General features: G+C 42.7%; 2 protein-coding genes and 1 pseudogene across 5 annotated transcripts in view; 2 read left to right on the top strand and 1 right to left on the bottom strand.

The window, feature by feature from the left end:
• The window catches only part of PDE7A (phosphodiesterase 7A), a 112,624-nt gene extending 108,207 nt beyond the window's left edge, over positions 1-4,417 (top strand). Inside the window, exon 13 of one of the 4 annotated variants that reach the window (XM_036263985.1) lies at positions 3,693-4,417. In XM_036263985.1, the coding sequence (XP_036119878.1) occupies positions 3,693-3,901 (209 nt within the window). In that variant the 3' untranslated portion in view covers positions 3,902-4,417. The remainder of the gene's footprint in view (positions 1-3,692) is intronic. The other 3 variants (XM_036263981.1, XM_036263984.1, XM_036263983.1) reach the window with 3 other exon arrangements.
• A 3,310-nt stretch (positions 4,418-7,727) lies between these two features.
• On the top strand, positions 7,728-12,651 carry LOC118631549 (annotated as a pseudogene).
• Positions 12,652-17,189: 4,538 nt separating this feature from the next.
• Positions 17,190-23,079, bottom strand: part of MTFR1 (mitochondrial fission regulator 1) — an 80,670-nt gene continuing 74,780 nt past the window's right edge. The window contains exons 5-8 of the mRNA XM_036263986.1: positions 22,565-22,797; positions 20,431-20,680; positions 19,748-19,916; positions 17,190-18,961 (exon numbers count right to left, since the gene is read on the bottom strand). Of these exons, the coding sequence (XP_036119879.1) occupies positions 18,893-18,961; positions 19,748-19,916; positions 20,431-20,680; positions 22,565-22,797 (721 nt within the window). The 3' untranslated portion in view covers positions 17,190-18,892. The remainder of the gene's footprint in view (positions 18,962-19,747; positions 19,917-20,430; positions 20,681-22,564; positions 22,798-23,079) is intronic.

Below are 23,079 nucleotides of genomic sequence, written 5' to 3'. Positions count from 1 at the left end.
CCAGCTGGTTGGACATCGTCTCCCAGCCTGGGCATGTCTCCCTGAGCTCTCAGGCCCTGTGGCCTGAGTGGTGTATTCTAGCAGCCAGCACTGCACCCGGGAGCAGCAGGCACTGAGAGCCACTGAGAGTGGACCGTAGCTGGAGGACAAGGCATGGTGCAGCGGAGCTGGACGTCTGTGCCGCTGGCTGCAGGAGAGCACAGGAAGGACGGGCGAGGGTCAGGCCTCTGCGGATAACTCAGCAAGGGTTCAAGGAATGACCGATTCTGGTAGCTAGTGTTGAGTGGGGCCTTTGAGAATTAGACTGGACATAGGGAAATGTATACACAAGCTTCAGAAAGATGAAGTTTTTAGAAATTCAGAAGGTAGCATAATACTCTGAAAAGAGGACCATGCTGTAGGCTCAGACATTCAGAAATATAATTTCTATTGTGATCGCAAAGGACCCTCACGTGGAAGACAGTGGCTAGTAACTGACTTGACTGCAGGGGGACAAGTGGACAAGATGCAGAGTCAGGCAGAAGAGTGTGGCACAGACCTATAGAAGTGGTGCAGGGACACTGGATCTCCTTGGAGCCCAGACTGGCCAGGAAAGCTGAGAAGGTTCACAGAAGGATAAGACAGGACGTAGATCTGCTCTGTCTTGATTCTCAAGTAGACTTATCTTCAAATATAGAAGACTAGGTTAGCCCTGGTTGGTGTGCTCAGTGGTTAGAGCATACGCCCACACACTGAAGGATCATGGGTTCAATTCCTGGTCAAGGGCATGTACCTGGGTTGCAGGTCCAATCCCTGCAACTGGTCGGGGTGTGTGCAGGAGGCAACCAATCGATGTGTGTCTCGCATTTCTCTCTCTCCCACTAGCCCTCCCTCCCTCTGTCTCTTTCTCCCACTCTCTAAAATAAAAATCAATGGAAAAAAAAAATCCTTGAATGAAGATTAACAACAACAAAATAATTTTTAAGAAAAACAATAGAGTAAATATAGGCAAAAAGGAATTGAAGCTAGGTGAATGAGTACTAAACTCACTGTAACTACTTTAAATGTCTTTGCCTGAGCAAATTACTCCCTAGATTAATGAGGGAACTTGCAAATGAGGTTTTAAAAAGTGCAATGTTTAAAAGGAAAAAGAAGTTGCCCAGCCCATGTGGCTCACTGGTTGAGCGTTGACCCATGCACCAAGAGGTCGCCAGTTTGATTCCCAGTCAGGACACATGCTCAGGCTGTGGGCCTGCTCCACAGTGGGGGGCATGCAGGAGGCGGCCAGTCAATGTTCTCTCTCATCGATGTTTCTATCTCTCTCTCCCTCTCTCTTCCTCTGTCTCTGAAATCAATAAAAACATTTAAAATAAAATGTAGAATGGATTATCAGAGGGACGGGGAAAGGTAAATGATGACGGTAGGTTACATCTACTGACTCCTACAGCCACACCAGGAGACAAGTAATGCTAGCTTCTCTTTTTCAGATAGTTTGCCCAGTTTATACAATTGACAGGTGCTGGTCTTTCTGATGTCAAATCCCAGGTGAAATGGGACTTGGAAAGACTCTATTTGTAGGGTAAATCATGCGACTGTCAGAATAAATTCTGACTAAGCAGTGATTACTCAAAGCCAGCATAGTCAGTAAGTAGAAACCCTATTTAATTAATATAGTTTTCTTCTTTGATAGGAATACTATTTTCATTGAACAAGAGTGTCGCATACTGGTGGGAGCCAGGCATCTGACACGTGTCTGGGCGCTGTGCAGGGAGCCCGCACGCGGGCTGGTACAGCTGGGGAGTTCCCGGGGGTGAGCCCGACCGAGCCCCGCGCTCTGCGCTGGCGCTGCCGGCCGCATCCAGGGCCCGGCCTATTCATTTCTGTCATGTGCTTAAGACCTAAAAGATTTTAGGTTAACACAGAGCCAGAAATGATAGTTAATTTGTTAGATATTAGAGGCTGGATTGAAAAGCTTTCTACAAATTGGAACAGTGGGAGAGTCAAATGAGTCACGTAAAACCTACAACGAGCTTCTGCATTTGGGTACAGAACTTCAGCTGCTCAGGCCTTAGCTGTGGCACCTGAGAAAGACCGGGCTCTGGTGGCTGGTCCAGCCTGACGTTGGTGTGGGATGGCTGCCCAAAAACTGCTGCGTTTGGCTGCCGTAGGACATCTTTCTGGTTGTCCCTTTCTCCGTCCTCACCAGGACGTAGCTCCTTGAGGGCAGATCTCGTCTGCTGTTTTCGCTGCTCTGTCCCCAGCCGCCCTGGAACAGTGCTGGCTCACAGTAGGCTCTCGGTCGTGTATATGGAGGAAACAGAAGAAATGAAAGAAAGCCTTGTTTCTAATACCTTTTTTTGTGTGTGGTACGTGCCCCTAGTGGGAACCGAACCTGGGACTCTCTGGTCCACAGGCCGATGCTCAACCACTGAGCCTAACTGGCCAGGGCTTGTTTCTGATATCTTAACTACTATTTCAGATTCCATAATTTCTGCACGTAAAAAAATTGAACCATCAGACCATATATGACTTTTCTAATTAAAAGTAGAGGGTGCTGCTTTAGCCGGTTTGGCTAAGCGGTTAGAGCGTCAGCCCTCGGACCAAAGGGTCTCGGGTTTGATTCCTGGTCAAGGGCATGTACCTTGGTTGTGAGTTCAATCCCCGGTCCTGGTTGGGGTCATGCGGGAGGCAACCAATCGATGTGTCTTTCTCACATTGATGTTTCTCTTCCTCTCCCACTCTATAAAAAAAAAAATCAGTGGACGAATATCCTTGGGTGAGGGTTAACAGTAACAAAAACTAGTGGGTGCTAACTGCTTTAATTTCTGTGAGGTTTGTTGGCTGAATGGAACCTGTGTTGCCTGTAGTAGGCATAGTGTTTTGCTGCAAAGAAAAGGTTTTGGAGATGAAGAAAATGTAAAAACTGGTTTACATAAGCAGTGATAGGTTTGAATGTACATTTCTCTTGCCCTTAACAGATCAGAAGTTAGTGAGATAATTATATATGATTTCATTGATGAGGTATTTTCTAGGGGCTTCTTCTCACCTTGGGTTGGATCCTGTGCATTAAGTCAGGCACAGTGTACACCTGAGTGCTGTTGAAGGAGCTGAGCAGTCCTGGAATCACGCGTTTGCCCTTTCTGACTATGAATTGAGGAGATCAGTATATGAGCTGTGTATAAAGTAGGACCCCAGTACACTTTGATGTTCACTTGAATGATTGTTTTAATTAATCTCCTCTGTTCTGTTTAGACTCCATTTTTGTCAGGACTTTTGGCTTATGAATTCTGACTTAAAATAAAATGACTTACTTTAATCTGACCGAGTGTGAAGATTACCATCCCTGAGGGTATAAAGAGGGAAATCACCCCCAGCTCCCCCCTTAGCCTCCAGCCATCTGTCTCCTTGGAACTGCCCCCCTCGTTCTGTGTCGCCTGCTGTCCGCAGTCCATGTGGCCACTGTGTGTTCACTCTGACACAGGAGGTGGTCGTGCAGCTAGAGGAATCATCAGAAAAGATTCAGTATGTTTGTCAGTTCACCTTTAAGTGGCTTGAGACTTAGAGTCTTCAGAGAAGATTTGTAAATTTACACACACACTAGAAACAAAGTTTAGGTAATATTGAATAGGACTTGAGAGTAAACACTGTAGAGGCATTTTAGAGATAAAGTTTCAGAACGTAATGTTGGTACCTTTTTCTCTTACTTCCTTAAGGTTTTATGACTTACCTAGTGGAGCCTTTATTCACGGAATGGGCCAGGTTCTCCGACACCAGGCTGTCCCAGACAATGCTCGGGCACGTGGGGCTGAATAAAGCCAGCTGGAAGGGTCTGCAGCGGGAGCAGTCTGCCAGCGAGGACACCGAAGCTGCGTTTGAGGAGTTGAACTCACAGTTATTACCTCAGGAAAACCGGTTATTGTGACCCCAGAATCCGTGCAACAGGCTGCCTCCTGGAGGCTTTGGAAATGTGAAGTGGGGACTGGAGTGAGGGGACTGACTTGACTGCCCAGGTTTCCACGTGGAGGGTGCCAGCATTACATGTCCAGGATTTCCTCTGTTGGATCATTTGAACCCACTTTTTAATCAGTAAGACCTGAACATACAGTAATATGGATTTGGCTCTCACGGGAAACCTTGAATCTGCAAAGCCCTGAGGAGTGACTGGAAGGAGAGGCCAAGGAAGTTTTGCGGAGCGCCACGTTTCTCAAAGCGTTTCTTCTTCGAACCATGAAACTTGAACTGAACTTTTCAGCAGAAATCTCTTGGAGTTTAAACAGCCTGATGCAACCTGGTGTATCTGTCCCTTCCACTAAGCTCTCTGAGAAATGGAAATGTGAAGTGCCCAGCCTCTGCTGACTCGATGTTTACAAATCAACTCTGAAATACTGGTTCTAAATTTGCCTTGGAGCATAATTGTGAAGGAACCACTAAGAATTTTAAAGATCAAACTTTAAACTGCAGCTCCTCCCCCCTGGTTTGCCTTTTTTCTTCTTTGGATGCCACCAAAGCCTCTCATTTGCTATAGTTTTATTTGTGCACTGGAAACTGCATTATCATAGAGTACGCCAAGCTTTCCCTCCAGTGCTGTTTGGCAGTGCAATTTTTTAAACTATTAGTTTTAATTTGGGGCGGGTGGGGAAGAACACCAGTGTCCTAGCTGTATTATGATTCTGCAGTGAAGACATTGCATGTTGTTTTCACTACTGTACACTTGACCTGCACATGCAAGAGAAGGTGGAATGTGTAAACACCATAATCAGCTCAGGGTATTTGCCAGTCTGAAATAGAGTGGGATGGGGAAGTGTGTCCTTCAGAGCAAGGTACTAAAGTCCCTTTCGCTGCAGTGAGAGGTATGTTGTGTGTGAATGGGCGGACGTGTGTCTGTGTGCATGTTGTGCATGTGTGACTGCATGTGTTCTATTTATCCATGTGGGAGAGGATTGGAAATGTACGCTTTATTTATTTTCGAATGTGACCTAAGGAGCAGCCACGCCCGGGGGAGGGGAGGGAGGGAGCTGTACAGATCGCTCCAGTTGCCTTAAACTATGCACAAAGCTAAGTGACCAAACTTCTCGTTTTGATTTGAAAAACGTGCATTGTTTTCTTGTCCCCCCCCCCCCCTTTTTGATGAAACGTACCCTTTGATGGGCCTTTTGATGTGAACAGATGTTTTTTAGGACAAAAATCTAAGGACTAATTTTAAACTTAAAACATTCCACTTTTGTAATTTGTTTTAAATTGTTTTATGTATAGTAAGCACAACTGTAATCTAGTTTTCAGAGAAACCAGTGCTTTCTTTTAGTTCAATTGTATTTCCCTTGTTACTGTAAAAGACTGTTTATCAATTATGTTTACAGTTTGTTGCAACAGCCATTTTCTTGGGAGAAAGCTTGAGTGTAAAGCCATTTGTAAAAGGCTTTGCCATACTCATTTTAATATGTGCCTGTTGCTGTTAACTTTTGATAAATAAAAACCTATCTTTTCACATTTTATCTTTGATATTTACCTTATAATTAATCCTTTGGAAACTATAATACTAAATTACTAGGAAATCAGAGATGTAGCTTCTTGGCCATAGTGTTCACTCATCAGATATGTATTCAGGCAGAGCTGGGTGCAGGCACAATCCTGTGGGGTGACCTGCACCTCACCACGAGCAGGCTGAGGGCTGGTTACAAAGATTGCTCAGAGGTCAGCTTCAAGCCCAGACTTCTTGACCCCACAGTTGGAAATTGTGTAAGACTCAACACCTCGTGCAAGTACTGCAGTACTACTTGTATTGATTGACCTTTTTAAAGTAATAAGAAAGGACCTCTTCTGTATCTTCCCAGGTCCAATTCATTAGCAGGGATGCAGTGCGGACTTTAAAATCAAACACATTGTCATTATTGGCATAGAAGAGTGATGCCCAATAGAAATATATGTGAGCCACATAAGTGATTTTCAATTTACTAGTAGCCACATTTAAAAAGGAAAATATAATTTATTCCAATGTAGTATACATACTTTATTTCAATATGTAGTCATTATAAATAGCAATTGAGATGTTTAAATTCTTTTTGTTTGGTACAATGTCTTTGAAATGTGGTATGTATTTTATACTCACAGTGCATCTCAATTCATACTAGCCACATTTCAAGTGCCCGATATCCACATGGGGCTACCATATTGGACAGTGAGGGTGCAGAAGGCTGACTGTAACAAAGCTGAGTGTTCCTGGGGAAAGTCAACTGGCCACTTATGTGTGTGGCATCACCTTGGCAAATTGGATGCATCCAGAGTCTGATAAAGATCAAGTGTTGCTATTTAAATTTACAATGGGAAATATAACTATCAATCATTCTCTCCCTTTAGGCAGATCTTCTTGGAAAGCCAGATTGTGATCAGCCGGTTACTTGGTGAGCATGGATTCTGAGCAAGGGAAACAAGTTGCCTCATGCATCCATCTCCCTATGGGGCCATACCTGCTGACATTCATGTTTATGGAGCAGGGTTCCCTCTTCCCATGGACGATGCTAGAGGTTCTCTGCCAGTAGCTGCTTCTCCACATCAGCTTCTGATTGGCACTTCCAGTAGATATGTCAGTACCTTCAGCCTTGTCTCCTCTGAACTGACCTGGGCTCCATCTGCCTGTGTCTGATTGATTGCTTCTGCTCTGATCCACTGTGTTCCTTACTGACATTCAAAGGATTGTCTGATCTCCATTCTCAGGGGGAGACTCCTCAGTGTTGCTCTCATGTCCTGCCTAATACACATAATAAACCCATTGAACTTTTTTTGTTAGTATATGTGGGGATCACTGTTTATACTGCTTTTTAAATATGACCTATATTCCTTGAACATTAATTTTCTAGAAAATTTTGAGGAAACAGTTCAGTAATTTAGATCACATTTTAAATAAGTAATTAGATATATTATGGAATGGAATGCAAAATTTTAAAGATAAAACAGGAGACTTCAAAGAATTGTTGAGCATGTAGCAGCCCATTGGGCTCTAGGCCTCTTTTCGGTCGTGGGGGGTCATCTCTGCTTGGGGGTAAAGGTTCTCAGAGAGAAAGTTGTGGGAAGTCTTAGCTTAATGAGAAAAAATCTGGTTCCTGGTCAGTATTTTACTCTGTAAATGTGATGGTTCATAATGATTCTCAATATAAAATAAGTAAATATTTTACGTCCTTTACAAACCTGGGAAATATATTTGTACCTGACATACAGGCTTAGAGGTGCTAATAATTCTTTGAAGATTCCTATAACAGTCTCTTTTTCCAAAATGCTTTTGGCTCTTAAAGCTTTCAATTTTCTTAAAACTTTCACATCAGAGGTTTATAATGTTTTCATGTATACTTTTTAAAATGTATAAATATTTTGTTTAAATCTCCTCCCAATCAGTACCTCCTTGCTTAGGAAAATACATAATGACTAATAGCTACTGATATGCATTCAGTAATGTTTTTAAATAAATGTGGATATTAAACATCATAGTGTCAGCATACATTTGAAACAAGGTTGTACAGATTTGTGCAAGACTTAGTCTGAGCGATTCCTTGCTTGCTACCTGTCCTTTGGAAGGTCCCAAAGGTCCGTGGTGGAATGACCATACTTGGGGGTGAGCTGACAGGTGTGGGGGCGGGGGCACAGGTCTCCATCTTGTCTCTTGTGCTCAGCAATGGGGCTAGTGTAAATTGGGCCATCAATGAGTGGTTGTTGAACAAGTAACTTGGTGGTTTAATTATTATGTGTTTCCTTTTTAGCTATCATTAAGAGAAATTATACTGAAAATAATCTGTTTATGCTGAAGTTATGTGGTAAGCAATATCCAAGTTCCTATTTTGTGCAGAGCACTGCACTGAATGTAATAAAGGTATTAAAAATCCAAAACATGGCCTCTGTTCTCCAAGTGTTTGGTGACTGATGTGTGAAGTGTTTGTTATTCAGTATAGCAGGTTTTCATACTGTACAAAATGAATGCAAGGTGTCGGAGCGTTTAGAATGAATGGTTTAGTTCATTCTCTTCCATATTGTCTGTTCTATTCCCAAAGCTTTCGAATGCATTCTTCATCTCATTTACTGAATTCTTCGGCTCCAGAATGTGGTTCTTTACTCGCAGCCTCTTTGGTAAAGTACTCCTGTTCATTAATTTTATCCTGAACTCCTTAAACTAAGTTTCTTGGATCTCATTGTTTTCATAACTGCGATTTTGAATGCTCTGTCATTTAGCTCACAGTCTCCCATGACTTTGATTGATTTCTGAAGAACTGTCATTTTCTTTGTGTTCCCGTGTCACTGTGGTGGTTCACATGATTGATGGGTTGTGCACCTGAAGTAATGAGCACCTTTCTTGTTTCAGGACGATACTTAGAGGTCTTTCCTTTTCTTTCAGTGGATATGCTGTTTGTAGCACAAGTTTTGTTTTCTTACCTGTGCTATTTGCCCCTGCTGTGCCTGAGTCTCAGAGCACCACCACTGGGGAGGATAAGGTGAGTGGGCGGCCGCCAGGCTTGTGAGCCTCGGCGCAGTTTCCTGGGTCCCTGTGGTCAGAAGCGATGATGCATCTCTGCTGTTGCTACTGGGCTCCACCGCAAGCGAGGGAGGGAGCCAGATTTTCAGACACCAGTGCTGTTGTTGCCCTTTATCCTCCCTGGGCCATAGTGTGGGACTTACACCCCAACTCCTCTGCCTCCACCACGTTAGCTGGGCTGCAGGCTCAGCCACAGCGGCAGGGAACCAGGTCTACGGGCCCTGTCCCTCTCCTTCCCCCACCCTGACTCCCGTGTACTGATGTGTGGGCCTCTTGGGTGTGCTAGTGGGTTGAGTAGAGAAACCTTTGTTAGGTTATAGATGTCCAAATAGGTGTAGATTTCAGGGGAGATTCAAAGGGGGGGGGGTCTTCTCTACTGTGATGCTGACTATATGATCCTTTTAAAAAATAATCTGAGGTTATGTTGTTACTGATTTTTTTTAGAGAGAAAGGGAGAGAAACAGCGATGGGAGAAACAGTGATTGCTTGCCTCCCGTCCCAACCGTGGATTGAACCCGCAACCTAGGTGTGTGCCCTGACCAGGAATTGAAACCACAACCTTTTGGTGCATGGGACAACACTCCGATCAGCCAAGCCACCTGGCTAGGGCTATATGAGATTCTTGAGCATACGTTTTAAGTGTTTATTGTTGAACCATAGCCTTTAAAATCAGGAGGCTACATATCCCAAGTTCCTTTATCAGCTTTTCAAAGAAAGTATCCTTAATGGAATGTTTAAAGTTTCTAGTCGAACATTTGAATTTTCATCTAAGAATCATCACAAGCCCTGGCTGGTTTTGCTCAGTGGTTAGAGCGTCAGCCCACAGATCAGAGTCGTGGGTTCAATTCCAGTCAAGGGCACGTACTCAGTTGCAGGTCAGTCCTCGGCCCTGGTCGTGCGGAAGGCGGCCAATTGGTGTGTCCCTCTCACACCGATGTACTCCTCCCACCCTCACTCTGAAAATAAATGGAAAAATATCAAATGAGGATTTATTTTTATTTTATTTTATTTTTTTATCCTCACCCGATGACATTTTTGCATTTATCTTCATATAGAGCAGGAGGGAGAGGGGGAAAGAGAAAGAAACATCAGTGCACATTGACTGGTTGCCATCCACATGACCCCAATTGGGGCTGGGGACAAACTGCAACCGAGGTACGTGCCCTTAGCGGGAACCGAACCTGGGACTCTGGTCCGTGGGCTGATGCTCTAACTGCTGAGCCAAAACACCAAGACTCAAGTGAGGATTTAAAAAAAGAATCATCACAAGATAGGAGGTTAGCTTTATGGGGAACAGAGACTCACTCAGATTATTTCAGGTTACATGGGGCTTTATCCCGAGGATCCGTGTTCACGGGAATGGGGACAAACTGTGAGGGCTGCTGGCAGCTGCCTGCGGTCTGATCATCTGAGGGGCAGCCCCACGCTGTCTGCTCCCTCCTCCGGCTCCTCTCCTCATCTCTACCTTGCACCTTCTGCTTAGAAAGGCAGCATAACAAGATAGTTTTTATTTTTATTTTTTATTTATTTATTTTCTGTATTTATTTTTATTGGGAGATAGGGGTTGGGTGATTGGGAGGTTATGCCCCACCAGGGTGCTGTCCCTTCTAATCTTCCTGGGATAGCTCTTGGAGCTTTTTCTTTTTCTTGGAGCCGCTGCTCTTGCTACCAGCAGCCTCTTCAGGTCCACAGCTAAGAGGCTCCTCCTTTGAAGAGAATTTCCTCTTTCTCTTGGGGGCACTCCTGTTTCCTGCCTCTTCAGGTCGCTAACCGGTCCCTCTGGGGAAAGATTTCTTCCTCTTGGGAAGATTTCCGCTGCCAGTTGTCTGTTCAAGATCACTGCTGACCAGCTCCTCCTTGGAAAAAGATTTCTTTTTCTTGGGTTTGGATAAAAAGACAGGAAGGTCTTCCGTTCCATTCTCCTGAGGAGTCTCCTGGAGCTTTAGCTTTTTCTTCTTTTTGGGTTTTTCACTTGTCTCCTAAAGGGGGAGATGAGCATATAACAGTGTCACTCACTGTATCAATACCCCCACATCCCACCCCGTTCGAGTTCCAGCAATTAAGTAGGGTAGAGAGACTGGTGGAAATGTTGTTAAATTGTCCAATGTTTCTGAGATGGTTTCTAATTATATGGATGGAACTTTGGAAATGTATCCCAAAGGTGACTCCCACTTAGGTGGGGATAAATATATTATTGAAGCCTGTTTAAAAGAAAAAAACTCACCATGTTGATCACAATAGAAGCATCATGCCCAGTTCCAGAGGGGACGCTGAAATACTATTTGACAAACTGGGCACTATGAAAATCCCAGGGAAGATTCTAATGTTGGAGACCTCCCTGTTCGCATTCCCACTATGAAACTGCTATCACCTCCAGACACACAGCCAAGAACAAACAGTAGGAATTCACACTACCCCCAGGTGAGGACTCCTGGGAGGCAGTCGAGGACAGAACATGCCCAGGGGACCAGTTCCTACAGTCCGCTCTCTGGGCTCTTGAACAAGTTCTCTCAGCACCTGTCTCCTTCCTCACACTCCTCTGGTGCGCTACCGCTAACAAGATAGTTTTTAAAGTGCTGTCTTTGCAGCTAGACAGACCAGACTTGGGTTTGGGTCTTTTGTCATCTACTAGCTGTGAGTCCTTGGGCAAGTTACCTAATCTGAGTGGCTTCCTAACCTGTAAAATATGTTTCTTAAAAGTAACAATGTTATCGACACATAGTTAAGTGCTGAATCAATGGCCTAATTCATCTCATAATCTGTTTTGTATAAACTGCTCAGAGATATAGTTGTCCTTCATGACAACTTTATTTTAGCTCCAGGTACCGACTGCCCCTCTGTCCAGGTTACCTTTTCCAGTTTCTGAGGGACTGATTGGACCAGCTTATCAAGGCTGTGTCCTCGGTCACCGACCAGTCTGAGCACTGCCAGGTGTTCCCGTGCAGAAGGGAAGGGAAGGCACAGGTTCAGTCCTGGGCAGTTTGCCTTCCAGTTGGGTTAAGGAGTATTCAGATAACCGACACCCGAGATCAGTGCCATGTATCCCCTACCCGTGTTGCTAACACCAACATTTCAGATGACTTTCCAACCACAGTATTTCTCGCCCTTTGATAAAAAAGCATGACTGGCCGATGAACAGGGATGGCCATTAGGTAACATTAACAGATTTTTCATAGCTCTGGTAAAAATCCTGTTATGAAGAGTTTGGCCCTTCTCCCCAAATTAAGGATTCTCCAGCTGGGAAGAAAGCAAGTATGAGGTACTGCCCGGTGATAGCCATAGCTGCTTGGTGTGGAATGGGAGGCACCATTTGGGTTATCTTGTTTATTTATACTCATGGTCTACTCTAACCTTATGGAGGGAGCGCTCTGTGACCTTTAGAAGAGGCTGGAGAATGTACCAGAGAGAAAACTTTGAACAGCTCCCACTGTGAGAACATTAAAGGCATCTAGCACACAGGAAGTGGATTAAGGACCAGTCTCAGAGGGAAACAAACGATTTCTGGATCCTTATTTGGTGAGGCTATTTTTATTATCCTGTCTGTTCTCAGGTACCAATAAAGAACTAGCCTGCTTACAAGATTTACAAGGAAAAACTAAAAAGAATTCTAAGCTTTTTTTCTGTGCCCATAGCGCTCTGCAAGCATGGTGAACCTTCCCCAAACCAGCCGGACTTTCTGTAGAAGTGTGGCAAGCATCAACCCCATGAAGTAACACAGTACAAGAAAGACAAGGGTCCTGTGTGCGCGCAGGGAAGGTGGTGTTACTACAGGAAGCAGAGTGGCTACGGTGGGCAGACTAAGCCGATTTCACTCAGAAAGGCTATAACTACAATGAGGCTTGAATAGGTTGAGCCCAACTGCAGATCTGAGAGAATGTGGGCTATTAAGAGATGCGAACATCTTGAACTGGGAGGAGATAGGAAGGGAAAGGGCCAAGTTATCCAGTTCTAAGCTTCATATTTTATTATGTGACAATAAAACCTTGAGGATAAAAAAAAAAATTTAAGAAATAGATTTGGTGGGGTAGCTCAGAAAAATTTAGAATCTCTAGAATGAGAAGGCAAAAGTATTCAGGAATGGTTGAAAACTCGTGAGAAATACTATGGCAATATAACTGACATTGTCATTAAACCAAGTGTCTTGTTCTGCTTGACAATCCCAGAGCTGATTTTATTGGGTTAACTCCTAGAAGTTCAAGCTTCCATTGGCCAGATTCTATTCCAGAAAGAATGTCTATTTTGGGGTAAGTTATCAGCAGGACAGTTTTTCTCAAGTATTTGTTTTTGGTAGTTGTTACCTCATGTTGTCTTCTTTACAACTTAAGACTCAGAGAAATTTTTTTTTCTTTCTTCATTGATTTTAGAGAGGGAGAGAGAGAGAGAAACATCGATGAGAGAGAACATCGATTGGCTACCTCCTGCATGCCCCCCACTTGGGATTTGGCCCACAGACTGGGCATGTGCCCTGACTGGGAATTGAACTGGCAATCTCTTGGTGCCTGGGTCGATGCTCAACCACTGAGCACACTGGCCAGGCAGGAATTCTTAATACATTGAGAGGACAGGATTCTTCCATAGAAGAGCCTGTGGAGACAACCAGAACCAAGACTGTAAGTCCTGCTGCTTCACCCCAAGCCTGTGCAGGTGTCGGGGACCAATCACACATAGGAGCAATCAGTCTACTGGAAACTACAGTAGCCTTGTATAAAAGTGATGTAAGTAATAACTTATTTAGACCCTACTTACTGTTTATAGAATGTGTTCAAAATCATTATTTCATTTAATCCTCAATAATTTTTTGAGCTGAGCATTCTTTTTTCTTTTTTTAATCCTCAACCGACGACATTTTTGCTTTTATCTTCAGATAGACCGGGAAGGAGAAAGGGGGGGAGAGAGAGACACATCGAGTGGTCGACACTCACACGACCCCAACTGAGGCTGGGGACAAACTTAGGGAGGTACATGCCCTTAGCGGGAATCGAACCCGGGACTCTCTGGTCCACAGGCCAACGCGCTAACTGCTGAGCAAAACCGGCCAGGGCATTGCTGAGCATTCTCAATATAAAAACAGGTGTGCCCTGGCCAGTGTGGCTCAGGGTTAGAGCATCAGCCCACCCACGTGGGGGTCCGGGGTTTGATTCCTGGTCAAGGGCGTGTACTTGGTTTACAGGTTTGATCCCTGACACCTGGGTCAGGGCGAATGCAGGAGGCAACCAATCAATGTTTCTCATCCCCACCCCCCACTCTCTCTAAAAACCAATGGAAAAAATATTGTCAGGTAAGAATTAACAAATAAAACAGAGGTGTGACTTGGCCAGGATCACATACACGGATCACATTAACTCCAAGTCCAGTGTTCTCTGACTCATACTATTATATATAGCAAGTCCCTGGACTAGTCAGAATTATAGTAAACATTGTATCAGGTACTTAAAATTTTTTTAAACTCATCTATTTTTTAATGTATTCAGATGTTCCCCCCTTTTTCTCTCCATTGACGCCCTCCTCCCCAATCCCGCCCCACTCCTGCTTTCTCCACACTATTGTTGGTGTCCATTGGTTATGCATATATGCATAGAAGTTCTTTGGTTTATCTCATCCTACCATCCCTCCCCCCTTCCCTTTGAGGTTCATCAGTCTAACGACAAATTTGTACTTCTTAATCCCTTCATCTTTTTCACCCATCCACCCATCCCCCACCCATCAGGCAAGCAACAAAAAGTTCTCTGTATCCATGAGTCTGTTTCTGTTCTGCTTGCTCATTTTGTTTGTAGATTCAATTGTTGATAGATATGTATTAATTGCTATTTTATTCATATATATATATATATATATATATATTTTTTTTTTTTATCCTCACCCGAGGACATTTTTCCATTTTTTGTTCAGGTAGAGTGGGAGGGAGAGAGAGGAACAGAGAGAGAGAGAAACATCGATGTGAAAGGAACACATCGAGTGGCTGCCACCCGCACAACCAACCAGGGCCGGGGACAAACTGCAACCGAGGTACGTGCCCTTAGCGGGAACCGAACCCGGGTCTCTCAGGACCGCAGGCCGAACCGGCCAAACCGGCCAGGGCTATTTTATTCATATTTTTGTTCTCCTACTTCAAGAAGACCCTTCAACATTTCATATAATACTGGTTTGATGGTGATGAACTCCTTTAGCTTTTTCTTGTCTGGGAAACTCCTGGTATGGCCATCTATTCTAAATGACAGCTTTGTAGGATACAGTAATCTTGGTTGTAGGTCATTGCTTTTCATCACCTTGAATATCGCTTGCCACTCCTTTCTGGCCTGCATAGTTTCTTTTGACAAATCAGCTGACAGTCTTATGGGAGATCCATTGTAGGTAACAAACTGCTTTTCTCTTGCTGCTTTTAAGATTCTCTCTCTGACTTTAACCTTTGGCATTTTGATGATGTGTCTTGGTATGGACCTCTTTGGGTTCATCTTGTTTGCGACTCTGTGCTTTCTGGACTTGAATGTCTGTTTCCTTCACCAAATTAAGGAAGTTTTCTGTCATTATTGTTTCAAATAGATTTTCAATTTCTTGTTCTCTCTCTTCCCCCTCCTTCTGGCTCCTCCAAGATGTGAATGTTGGCACGCTTGAAGTTGTCCCATAGGCTCCTTACACTATCCTCATTTTTTTGGATTCTTTTTTCTTTGTTGTTCTGATTGGGTGTTTTTTGCTTCCTTATATTCCAAATCGATGGTTTACTTCTTGGCTTTATCTACTCTACTATTGATTCCTTGTAAATTATTCTTTATTTCAGCCAGTGCAGCCTTTCATTTCCGACTGCTCATTTTTTATGTTGTTCATGTTCTCACTAAGTTTCTTGGAGGTCTCACTAAGTTCCTTCTAATCTGTGTTTTGAACCCTGCATCTGATTGCTTATCTCCATTTTAATTCTTTTCCTGGAATTTTGTTTTCTTTCATTTGGGACATGCTTGTCTTCTCATTTTGGCTGTTTCCCTGCGATTGTTTCTATGTATTAGAGTTGCTAATGTCTCCTAGGCTCTGTAGTGTGGCCTATTGTTGTAGGTGTCCTGTAGGATCCAGTGACACAGCCTCTCTGATCACCCCAGCTGGGTTCTCGAGGTGCACCCCTAGTATGGATTGTACACCCTTCAGTTGTAATTGAGTCTTGATTGCTGCTGGCATGTCAATGGGAGGGATTTACTCAGGCTGATCAGCTACCAGGACTGGCTGTGCCCACAACCACTGGCCTGACTACCTTGGCGGATCAGCTGTGTAGGGGTCCACCACACACAGCGAGACTTACTTGATCAGGGCTCTGGCACCCAGAGTCCGCTCATTGTGTGTGTCACTTGTGGAGGTGGTTGGGTGGTAGTGTTTTGATGTGGTCTGAAGCTGTCCACTGGGTGTGCTGCCTCTGGGGCAAGGTTAGCCACTTCTGTGTTCTATCTGGGGCCACCCGGCATAAACTACAAAGTGTTTTGCAGATGGCTGCTTCCTGTGCTGGGCTTGGAGGTGCCCAGGAAAGCCAAGTTGTGAACCAAGGCTGGTTACTTCTAGTGCCAGGCCTGAGGCCACTTAAGAGGTATGGGGCTCACTGAGACCTGAGATCTGTTTGAGAGATTTTAGGAAACTCTGAAGCAGGATCCAAGACAGGCCAATCCTATGGTAAAGTCTTTGGAAACAGCTTGGGTAGACCCGGAAGTTGGGTGGGGCATGCCCTAAGGAATCACCAGGGCAGGGCAAACAGTATGAGTTGGGTTGCTGGAATTCCAGATATGGCGGCTGTCTGCTGCCCCAGGGAAGGGCTCACCAAAGGAACACAGGCCTCCACCAGCACGTCTGGCCAGGAGAAAGCCGCCTCTCTAGCCCTTGTCCGGAGGCCATACAGCTTAGTTCTTCCCTGTATGTCTCTGCCTCCCCTCTGAGCTTAGAGGGAGCAAGTCCAAGTGAGTAAGTCGTATGTGTGCCCTTTAAGAGGAGCTGCCTGGGGCTCCAGCAGCCTCAGCCTCCCTCAGTTCCTGCTGGTTTTTCCAGCCAGAAGTTATGGGGACTTTTCTTCCTGGCACTGGAACCCTGAACTGAGAGCCTGGTGTGGGACGACCTATAAAGCTGAGGTATTCTCCTGATTTTTATCTGCCACAGGTGGGTGTGGGACCAGCCCCCCCACGCCTCCACCCCTCCTACTAGTCTAGGTGTGGCTGCTTAATTTCGTAATTGTAGGACTTCCATTCAGCTCAATGTCAGGTGGTTCTGAATGATGGTTGTTCTGTAGTTAAGTTGTAATTTTGATGTGGTTGTGGGAAGAGGTGACACTGAGTTTACCTATGCTGCCATCATGACCGAAGTCCAGGTAGTTAACTTTTTAAGCCTCAGCTATAAGATGCAGAATTACACTGTTTTTAAGATTTTTTCAGTGTGTTGAAAGAGAAAACCAGAAACTCAATGAGATGGGTGTGGGGGGAGACAGAAAAAGATTTCACCAATTCCAGAGGTATATTATAGGCTTGAATGCTTAAAGTCATCCCAAGTGACTGCCCTTCTGTTTGTTTGTTTTTTTTAATGTTTTAATGGTTTTTTAGAGAGAGTTAGAAACACTGATCGGCTGCCTTCTGCACGCCCCCTACTGGGGACTGAGCCCACAACCCGGGCATGTGCCCTGACTAGGAATTGAACTGGGACCTCTCTGTCCATGGAAGGATGCTCAATCCACTGAGCCACACTGGTCGGGCTGCCCTTCTGTTTTAATGCTGGAATCCCTTTAAGAGAAAGGTGAATGAGACAATTTTAAGAAGTAAATTTCCACTTGAAAAATGTAGAAAGCAAATTCCTCTTAAGATTCTTTAATATTGCACATGTAGCTTCTTACCTATCATAAAAAAGAAAGAAAACATGTATATAGGCTTTATGGTCCAAGGAAAATAAAAGTTTTATTTCAAAACAGTGACTTCCTTATATTGAAGCACTGGCCAAAATTCAATACTGGTAACAAATGTATAATTTCTTAGGAGGTCAAAATACATGTGTCAGGTGAACTTTATGAACTAGCTTTAAAGGCAGAAATTTTAAACCATATAAAACAATTAGAAACAATGTACATCAACAGCATGTGTAAAATAAGCCACATTCAAGTTTAAGCTGAATAACCAACCCATATAAATTACCTCAACTAATATTTGCTAACATCTAGAACATTGCACACATTTTCAATAACTTAAAAGTTAAGGTCTATCTACTCTTCTCATCTCCCACTCCCTAGAGGAAATACAACTTAAAAATATTATTTATAAACGATAAATGCAACTATTCACTCATGGTAGGAGACTCTGGCATTATCTATGGCGGAGATTAACAGAAATAAAGAAAATCATGAAGATTTATCAAGTATTGAAAAATTATCACTTGTAGCAATTCATTAGAAGCCCTAGATGAGAAAGGCAGCTCTCCGTTTTCTGATAACAGCTAAGGTTTATGTTGCATAATGTAATTCAGCAGAACAGCATTCTGACCAATGATGTATACCTTATAGGAAAATTTTTCACCTATTCAGTGTTCCATTTTTAAAGCTACTATTTTGACCAATATTAAAAATGTTCAGCTCCATTATGTCAACAATCTCCAGAAGTATTAACTTAGCAACAAGTTGTTTTTATGATGCCATTTATTAAAATGAAAGAAAAAGATGGAACATTCTGGGATTTACTTAAAAAGAGATTTAATTCAAGACTTTGATTCCTTCCTATTTGAAAACTATATTTTCTTCCTCAGAATGGATTGGCATTGAGGTGACTTCCCTTTTTAAAGGAAAGCATTATGAAATTTCAGCAGCGAGCATTGAGTAGGGACTATCCAGTCCCTACTCAAACTCCATCTATAAGAAAATGTGAGAGAAAGTCTAAGATAAGAAAAGGTTCTGTTTGAGGTAAGAAGATTTCAATCTCATTCCAACAATGTTTCATTTCAAGAAACTGGGTTATGCCAGCTTTTTGTCAATGACTAGTAAATGATTGCTGAAAACAAACAGTAGCACCCTCAGTATATGTTTTACACAGACTGCCTTATATCCAAATATATGCATACGCAACACTTGTATAGATAAATTAGTGTTAAGAATTTAAAACGCTCATCTACAAATGTTCGTTCTTCCTTCTGAATCCACATCATTGTTTTCAGAACTGGAAACCTAAACATCCTGCCTATACATTAAAAACATGTCAGAATAAGTATGTTCTGGAAAACTTCAGAACTGACCTTCTGATGTAAGCAAACACAAAGAGTGCTTTCGCTACTGCTTAATCCTCTAGTTTGATTTAAAAGGCGACTACTGAATATTAAGACTACAGAATATTAAATTCAGGTATTTACTAAACAGTGTTGATTTCTACTAGCCAAACAGCACTAACAGCTGAACCAGGTTTCTCAGGAATTTGAAACATTTTCAATTAAAGCCTTCATTTTTCCTGTAGACTTCAGCATGTGTGGCCCAAACTAGAAAAGAAACAAAAAGTATAAAGATATTGGTTCATATAACAGTAATGATATATCCCCTTCCCAATCATGGATCAAAAGGCTGGTATGTTCTATATGAAAACCAAACAGCCAGTTCATATTAAAACCTTTATGAACTGATAGTTTGTTATAAACATGACACATCAACAGAATAAAAGGAAAAGAGGTGATCACACTGCTTCCTAGAAAAGTGCAATCACCTTAGGAAGATCTAGCTTAGTCCAGTTTTACTTCTGTGAGTAAAAGAAGGAAGCACCACAAAGTTTCCTTTTCAATGTCTATAAAGGCTTTCACAGATGCTAGAATTTCTAAGATATCTGTCTCTCTGGAATAGATAAGCACATGTCTCCCATGACAGCAACTTGAATAAAAGGAAGCTCCTATCTCCACCTATGATCTGGCACACATCCTGCGAGGCCCAACCTCTTCGGAAGACTTTCAAAGGGTGCCCTAAGAGAAAATGATCTTTTTTCACTCTGAATTTCTTCAGCACAATATATAGTACTAAGATATAAATTATTATGCTTAAATATAAATAAAACACAGCATGAAAAATTTACTATTGGAAATATTAAGCAGTGAAACCAGGGGTTAAACTTTTGCTTCCTTCTTTATGCTCTTCTGTAAGTTATCTGCTTGTGTAGAAGGACCAAATCCATTTTAGTCTTGCAGAGGACACAGCTGACTAGCTTGCGAAGTGTAGGTGTCCAGCAATGGCGTGAACTACTAAGTTGTGCTAGGGAAGAGGCCTGACCTAATACTCACCAACACTGTTTCTGATGCGGCCTCTGATGCAGACTTGGGAATTCCTTTGTCAGCCTCACCTTGGCTATCACTTCGATACCGGTAAGCAAATTTCTTTTTCAGAGCCTCTGCTATGAGGGCAGCAGGGTCAGTAGCATCCACAGGTTTGGGCTTTGCATCTTGTTCTGACCTTAGAGAAGTGAACAGAAACCAAGGGGACATTTCACTGTGCCGCATCCCAGTGGGAAGTGCTTTGTGTGCCTTTCCATGCCCGACAACACTTCTCTAGCACCACATATATGCAAGGAAGACACTGCAGCACTGAGATGGAAGCCCTAGATTTGCTCAATAAAAGAGCACAAAGGTGCCCAATGAATAGCCACTTAGCTCAACTTAAGAGCACTGATTATGTTCTTCCAGGGCAAATATGGTTCCATTCTTCTCCAGAAGCCTAGTAACTGACTACCATAGTGGGTACACAACAGGTTTTATTGAGGGAATGAAGACTTTACATGAAAGGTTTATTTTGCTAATTTCTTAGTTAATTGTGCATAGGAGCCACCGGGGCCCATCTTTTGTAAATTAAAAACTTGAACTATTCATGGTAATCATGTTATAAAGCAAAATTCTCAAGAAGCCCAGTACTTTGTTTTACAAGACATTAAAAAATGAGGGAAGTGAGAAGAAGGTAAATGTATCCTCACCTTTTTACTGAACGAAGTTTTACACTGTTCATATCTTTAAGGATCTCTAGCATGTTTGGCATATCAGGTTTCTTTGGGCTGTGCTTATCCAACATCTTCCCAGTACCAGCTTTTCTCTCTCTCCGTTCTCTGATGAGATCAATGGTCGATGTACTTTGGTGGAGCACTGGTGGAGGGAGAGGTGGCGGAGGGGGCGGTGGTGGGACAGAGGGTGGTGCAGTGGTAACAGACTTGCTAGAATCTAAATCACCTACAGAAATAGGAAAAAGCAATTTTAATCCTGACAGTAACAGGCAACATTTTTAAATCATGTTAAGGACTTCTGTATATCTGAAAACAACATCCTTAAAAAGAATCTCAGTTATGTAAGTAAAAAGGAAGTTTCGATTACTTGGTTCGAAATCTAAATGCCTGAATCTCAGTCACTGTATCATTTAATCCCAAACTCTCCAGATGGAAAAGTTCCACTTAACAGGAGTGTTTTTGTGATATCAAATGTTCAAGCCTGACCGTGGTACAGTCTGTGAGAACTTTTAGATGAAATATCAAGTAGTCTGTACTGCATAAATAACTAGCTTCATTATATAGTTAGATAATTAATACTATGATAACTTTTAAAAAACTACTGGATAAATTTGTGATTTATTTTAAGTATATTCACATACAAGATTTTCTAAGAACACACCTGCATTGACTAGAATGTATTTGAAAAATTTAGATGAACTGAACAAATTTCTAAGAAGAAAAAAACAGTGTTATCTTAAATTTTTTGTTTTGGAAATTAAGAATTACAGTGGTTATATAATACCTAAAAAATTCATCTTTCTGTATAATTGGAGGTTAGAAAGTTTTCTGTTGGGTGAACTGTATTGATTAGAAGATGCAAAAAGTTTTACTCAAGGATTTTAATTATAACAGCACAACAACCATAAATCCCCCAATTACCTCAATATTTATGGTACTTTTCCTGGTCTGCCAGGAGAGGGAGGTAAAGCAAAAGAGAACTGCAACTTAAAGTTAGAAAAAGTGCAAGATTTTTTTTTTTTTTTTTTTTAAATCCTCACCCGAGGATATTTTTCTATTTATCATCAAATAGAGTGGGAAGGAGGGAGGGAGAGAAACATCAAGGACGTGAGAGGGACATACCGACTAGTTGCCTCCTGCACGACCCAATCAGGGCCGGGGTTGAACTGAGGTACGTGCTCCACAGGCTGACGCTCTAACTGCTGAGCCAAACCAGCCAGGGCAGATGTTTGGTTTTTAAAGTTACATGCAAATTTCATTTAACACTGATTAGTCAAGCACTGGGTGCCCAGAGGGCATTTGCCCTCTGTCCACCTTGGCCATATCCAGGTCGGATGAGATTTACATGTTGGATTACATTAAACTCCAGGAGCACAAGCAAAGTGGGTCAGAGGCAGAGTAACTGTCCTTATCCTTTAGACAGAATTGCTTAATCCTGAGTCTAGCAAGGACTCAGGAACAATACTAGGAAAAACAACTACTACTTGCCAGCAGGTTAATGGACTAGGATTTCAAGGCTATGGCAACTTCTCCAAAGTAATAGTGCCACACAAATAAAAGCAACAGCAGTATTAGATCAGGAGCTAGAGGACCTGAATTCAGTTTCTACTCTGGGCAACAGAAAATGACTATTAAATAAGTACTGTGTGCTAACGGTATTTTATATCACTTCCACATTTTCTCCCATGATAATGCCACAACATAGGTCCTGTTAGTCCCATTTTAGAGCAGGAAATGGAAATAGAAAGGCCAAGTACTTGCCTCAGGACTTCCAGGTTAAGTAAATAGCAGTCAACCCCGCTGTGGTTGTTTTGAGATGATCTCATGTCTGATAGGATTGGGTGCCATTAAGTTCCCATAGCACTCACCTAGGTAGTAAATCAAGTGCAGGAATTTGTGTTTTCCAAGTATGTCCACTCATCATCCTCTCTGAAAGCTCCAAGATTGTTTAAAACAAGCAAAAACCACTTAAACTTAACTGGGATCTGTACTAGACTATGCAGAGGACTGACTCTTGGTTTATGGCTGTTACTTGCCAATAAATTTTTAAATTAGTGACATTCTTCTGATTTCCAGTGTGCTGGTTAAAACAGATGTAGGACTTACAGACCTGCAGTGAGATTTGGCTGTTCTTGCAGGGTCACAATTTTGGCAATCTGAGCTCTGAGCGCAGCAAGCTCATTTTCAAGAGCACAGATCTTCTGTAGTGCTTCCTCGTTGGCCAGTGTTGTCTTCAGTGGAGGCTCTTCCGGAGACAGGTTTGGTAAGGAAAACTGCCTGCTTGGGGGCTTCTCAAAGAAAGGAAGGTCATCCTGAAAGGGTTGCCTTGACCGGACCTCTGTTCTGCAAGGAAGAGAGAAGGTTGGCTGTCACAAGCTTTGTTAAAAAAAACCAAACAAACAAAAAAACTGCCAATTAATCAGAAAATACCACAACAGAACATCTGAGAACCACTTTTCCGGCTGACCTTACATAGATCCCCTTCTGTATGTTTCAAAACAACAAAGTATTTGTGAACCTAATGTGGACACATACCAGGCATGGGTTTCTTGTTGCCATCATTCTTCTGAAGCTCTAGATAATATGCATGAGACATCACAGATTCCAACAATGTTTTTGCTAATT

Source organism: Molossus molossus, unplaced genomic scaffold (assembly GCF_014108415.1).
Source record: "Molossus molossus isolate mMolMol1 unplaced genomic scaffold, mMolMol1.p scaffold_m16_p_16, whole genome shotgun sequence".
NCBI lineage: Eukaryota > Metazoa > Chordata > Mammalia > Chiroptera > Molossidae > Molossus > Molossus molossus.
Note: the sequence above shows the minus strand (reverse complement) of the source record. Positions and strands in the feature narration are given on the sequence as shown.